We start from the raw sequence: 5,001 nt of genomic DNA on the forward strand, positions 1-5,001 counted from the left end.
GAGAGAGAGAGAGAGAGAGAGAGAGAGAGAGAGAGTATATCTAGTCCATCTTGATTTTCTACATAAGTATACAGTAGTATGCATAGTTGAATTAATTTTCCTTTTAGGCAAGCATTGGGAAAAAATGAATAAAAGAACGAAAATATTCATGAATAGAATTTAAATTTATATGGGAGAAAAATCGTAAATATGTATATACTATGTCACGGACCTCTTCTTCTTCTTCTTCTTCTTCTTTTTCTTCTTCTTCTTCTTCTTCTTCTTCTTTTCTGATAATTTTTCCTCCTTATCCTCTTCTTCTTCTTCTTCTTCTTCGTCTTCTTCTTTTCTGATTATTTTTCCTCCTCCTCTTCTTCTTCCTCTTCTTCTTTTCTGATTATTTTTCCTCCTCCTTTTCTTCTTCTTCTTCTTCTTCTTCTTCTTCTTCTTCTTCTCTGATTATTTTTCCTCCTCTTCTTCTTATTCTTCTTCTTCCTTTTTTCCTTCTAATTTTTTTTCTTCTTTTCTTCTTCTTCTTCTTCTTCTTCTTCTTCTTCTTCTTCTTCTTAGTTTTATTCTTCTTATTCTTATTCTTCTTCTTATCATTATTCTTCTTGGTCCTTCTCCTTGGGCGAACTCTCGGACCGATCCTGTTATCCCCCGAATTTCTCCATTAAACGAAAGAAGTTTAAATCTGGTTTTGCCCTTTTATAAAAACAGAACTAAACATTATTTTTTTTTACATGAAGATCCTTCTAAAAATTCTTACTTTACTCTGCCATTGTTACGCCCTGCGAGTTTCTTTTGTTTGATTTAAGAATAACTTTCCATTAGGGGTAATGTCTTCGGATGTAGGTGTGGGCAAGACACCTCAAAAGTTATGAAATTGACTCCATTATTATTATTATTATTATTATTATTATTATTATCATTATTATTATTATTATCATTATTATTATTATTACTTGCACCCTAGCAGTACCAGCTGAACTCGGTTGAGTCCCTTGTTAGGCTGGGAGGAACGTAGAGAGTAGAGGTCCCCTTTTTTTGTTTTTGTTTCATTTGTTGATGTCAGCTACCCCCCAAAATTGGGGGAAGTGCCTTGGTATATGTATGTATGTATGTATGTATGTATGTATTACTTGCTAGGCTACAACCCCAGTTTGGAAAAGCAGGATGCTATAGGCCCACCGGCCCCAACAGGGAAAATAGCCCAGTGAAGAAAGGAAACAAGGAAATATAAAGATATTTTAAAAGCAGTTAACCCCTTGGGTGAAGAAGAGTTGTTTTGGTAATCTCAGCGTAGCCAGGTGTATGAGGACAGAGGAGAATGTGTAAAGAATAGGCCAGACTATTCGGTGTATGCGTAGGCAAAGGGGAAAATGAACCGTAACCAGAGAGAAGGATCCAATGTAGTACTGTCTGGCCAGTGAATAAAAAACCATAACTCTCTAGCGGTAGTATTTCAGCGGGTGGGTGGTGCCCTGGTCAACCTACTACATATGAAAAAATTATGAAAATCTAAATTATTTCGACTATTACGCAATTTATATCCCATACGCTCATTTTCATCCAATCTAGTTCCGTTCGTTCTAGAGATATGTTGCTTAAAACACAGATACCTGAAACCATATAATTTTCACCTCGGGTTGTATCATATACAAGGAGAGAGAGAGAGAGAGAGAGAGAGAGAGAGAGAGAGAGAGAGAGAGAGAGAGAGAGAGATGTTGCTTAAAACACAGATACCTGAAATCATATAATTTTCACCTCAGGTTGTATCATATCATATACAAGGACAATGTGGCACATGGCATTCCTAAGGTAGCATGATAATTGTAGTACACACTTATTCAAATCGGGGAATAATTACCGTAACATTGAGAGAGAGAGAGAGAGAGAGAGAGAGAGAGAGAGAGAGAGAGAGAGAGAGAGAGAGAGAGTTTATCCTTAAATCTTAGGTAGATATATATTCCATCTTTTAAGAGAGAGAGAGAGAGAGAGAGAGAGAGAGAGAGAGAGAGAGAGAGAGAGAGAGATTTACCTTTAAATCTTTGGTAGATATATATTCCATTCTTAGAGAGAGAGAGAGAGAGAGAGAGATTATCTTTAAATCTTTGGTAGATATATATTCCATCCATATAGAGAGAGAGAGAGAGAGAGAGAGAGAGAGAGAGAGAGAGAGAGAGAGAGAGAGAGAGAGAGAGAGAGAGAGAGAGTTTACCTTTAAATCTTTGGTAGATATATATTCTATCCTTAGAGAGAGAGAGAGAGAGAGAGAGAGAGAGAGAGAGAGAGAGAGAGAGAGAGAGAGAGAGTTTACTTTTAAATCTTTGGTAGATATATATTCCATCCATAGAGAGAGAGAGAGAGAGAGAGAGAGAGAGAGAGAGAGAGAGAGAGAGAGAGAGAGAGAGAGAGTTTATCTTTAAATCTTTGGTAGATATATATTCCATCCTTAGAGAGAGAGAGAGAGAGAGTCGACACAACAAAAATGGCATTGCCAAGTGGTGTATGGCAATGAGCACCGACTACATATAGGGGCTCTTCACTTTCAACGCCATCATTTGCTACGCTCTCTCTCTCTGGCCTAACGTCACTCAACGCTCTTGCATAGAGGATCTCTTCTTCAAAGAGAGACAGGTGAGTCTCTTCTCTGTCTGTACTGTTATGTCTGTTTGGTGGTCTGTCTCCAAACTGGTGCCTTCCGATATGTTATCCGATTGAAACGTCATTGAGTGTATTGACTCTTAATAGGTGAAGTTTGTCGTGACATATATACACTTACTCAAACAGATTATATATATACGTGTGTGATATGTAAAATGAAGCATATATATACATTTATATATATACACACATCTATATATATCTATATATATATAAATGTATTTATATTCATTTATATATATCTATCTATCTATATATATATATATATATATATATATATATATATATATATATATATATATATATATATATATATATATACTGTATATATAATATATATATATATATATATATATATATATATATATATATATATTGAAAATCTTGTGCATGTTGATAGATCCATTTACTTAAAAAAATATCGTATAAACTAATACATATAAATTATTTACACACTGACATTTTGCTCTCTTTTCCAAAGGACAAAATAGAGAACAAACTATGAAGTCGCTGCTGTTGGCCCTGGGCTGCGTCGTTCTCCTGATGGGGAACGTGAGCCAGGGATTGGTCCTATGCCCCCAGTTCCCTCGCTGCTGCTACACGTCGACCTGCTGGGCTCTGTGCCCTTCGTGCAAGGAGGCCAGGTTCTTCGTGAACGGCATCAGACTGTTCCGAGTCCGCCAGGAGACGTGTCCCAACACCGAGAAGATCATCTACCCGGATCCTTACGTGGACCCCGAACATTATTACTATCCCGAGGAGATCTTCTGTTTCGAGGACTTCTAAATTCGTGGTTGTTTCTAGCGGCGCGCCCTTCCCTTCTCCTCTCTTGGCCTTTATCTCTCTGTCGTGCCCTTCGGAATATGGGGCCGATGGAAGGCAGCAGGACCACTTCGAAGGCTCCAAGATGGAAGGCAGCAGGGGCACTTCGAAGACTCCAAGATGGAAGGCAACAGGGCCACTTCGAAGACTCCAAGATGGAAGGCAGCAGGGCCACTTCGAAGACTCCAAGATGGAAGGCAACAGGGCCACTTCGAAGACTCCAAGATGGAAGGCAGCAGGGCCACTTCGAAGACTCCAAGATGGAAGGCAACAGGGCCACTTCGAAGACTCCAAGATGGAAGGCAACAGGGCCACTTCGAAGACTCCAAGATGGAAGGCAAGAGGGCCACTTCGAAGACTCCAAGATGGAAGGCAACAGGGCCACTTCGAAGACTCCAAGATGGAAGGCAACAGGGCCACTTCGAAGACTCCAAGATGGAAGGCAACAGGGCCACTTCGAAGACTCCAAGATGGAAGGCAACAGGGCCACTTCGAAGACTCCAAGATGGAAGGCAACTGGGCCACTTCGAAGACTCCAAGATGGAAGGCAGCAGGGCCACTTCGAAGGCTCCAAGATGGAAGGCAGCAGGGCCACTTCGAAGACTCCAAGATGGAAGGCAACAGGGCCACTTCAGGAGGGAGGAGAATAAGCAGGAAGAGATTTGAACGTTCAACTCCAATATTGAATGTTCCGCTTCTGGAGGTTTTTCCGTTTTTTCATCATGTCAGTGGTGATGTTTTCCAAGCCCTCGAGGTACTGTGTGTTCCTGTTTCGTTAAAAACATATTTAAAAACAAACAAACTCAGCTAGAGTTCTTTGTGACTTGTCTGAAGTCATTTGGATGACGTCGGCGTGTTTATAGTCATAATGACGCAACTGTTTTTGGATAAGAGATGAAGGAAAAAGATGACGAGCCAGATATCAATTGTGTTTACCTTTTAATCAAGTGCAAGTGGTGAAAGGATGATGCGTTTCTCTGCTTGAAAGATTGACTCTGAAGCAATTACGGAGTTTGTGAAGCTTGAGGACGTTTCAAAATTGACTGTGAAGCAATTACGGAGTTTGTGAAGCCCGAGGACGTTTCACGCCACGATTTTCATTTATATTAATGCTCTGGGAATGAAGAATCTCCTTCATTAAATGTTATTTGATGTGTGAAATTATACGGACAAAAGGAATTGATTAACTTAAGAATTATTTGTTGTGTGAAATTATACGGACAAAAGGAAATAATTAAATTGAGAATTATTTAATGTGTGAAATTATACGGACAAAAGGAATTAATTAAGTTAAGAATTATTTTATGTGAAATTATACGGACAAAAGGATATAATTAACTTAGAAATAAGTAAATCAAAGGTTTTCAAACATTTAAAAGCATTGAAGGTCCTCAAATATTGAAAAAAAAGGTCTTGTAACATTTCAAAAAAGAGACTACAAACTTTTAATTTTTTTTTTTTTAAAGGAAAATAAAGGTCTTCAAAAATATTTCATTCAATTGGAAAATAACAATTCCTGAAATTTGCATCATA

At 38.4% G+C, this 5,001-nt stretch overlaps 1 protein-coding gene across 1 annotated transcript; it reads left to right on the top strand.

Moving 5' to 3' along the window:
* The first annotated feature begins 2,550 nt into the window (after positions 1–2,550).
* Positions 2,551–4,780, top strand: LOC137637373 (uncharacterized). The gene is made up of 2 exons (XM_068369591.1): positions 2,551–2,619; positions 3,128–4,780. Exon 2 carries the CDS (start codon positions 3,219–3,221, stop codon positions 4,116–4,118), a length of 900 nt encoding a protein of 299 aa, XP_068225692.1. The 5' UTR covers positions 2,551–2,619; positions 3,128–3,218; the 3' UTR covers positions 4,119–4,780.
* The last annotated feature ends 221 nt before the right edge of the window (positions 4,781–5,001 follow it).

This window comes from Palaemon carinicauda, unplaced genomic scaffold, assembly GCF_036898095.1.
Source record: "Palaemon carinicauda isolate YSFRI2023 unplaced genomic scaffold, ASM3689809v2 scaffold691, whole genome shotgun sequence".
In the NCBI taxonomy this organism is placed as follows: Eukaryota; Metazoa; Arthropoda; class Malacostraca; order Decapoda; family Palaemonidae; genus Palaemon; species Palaemon carinicauda.

What these genes read in the sequence shown, in the direction of transcription:
- LOC137637373 (XM_068369591.1), top strand. Translation starts at nt 3,219, where the DNA reads ATGCCCCCAGTTCCCTCGCTGCTGCTACACGTCGACCTGCTGGGCTCT.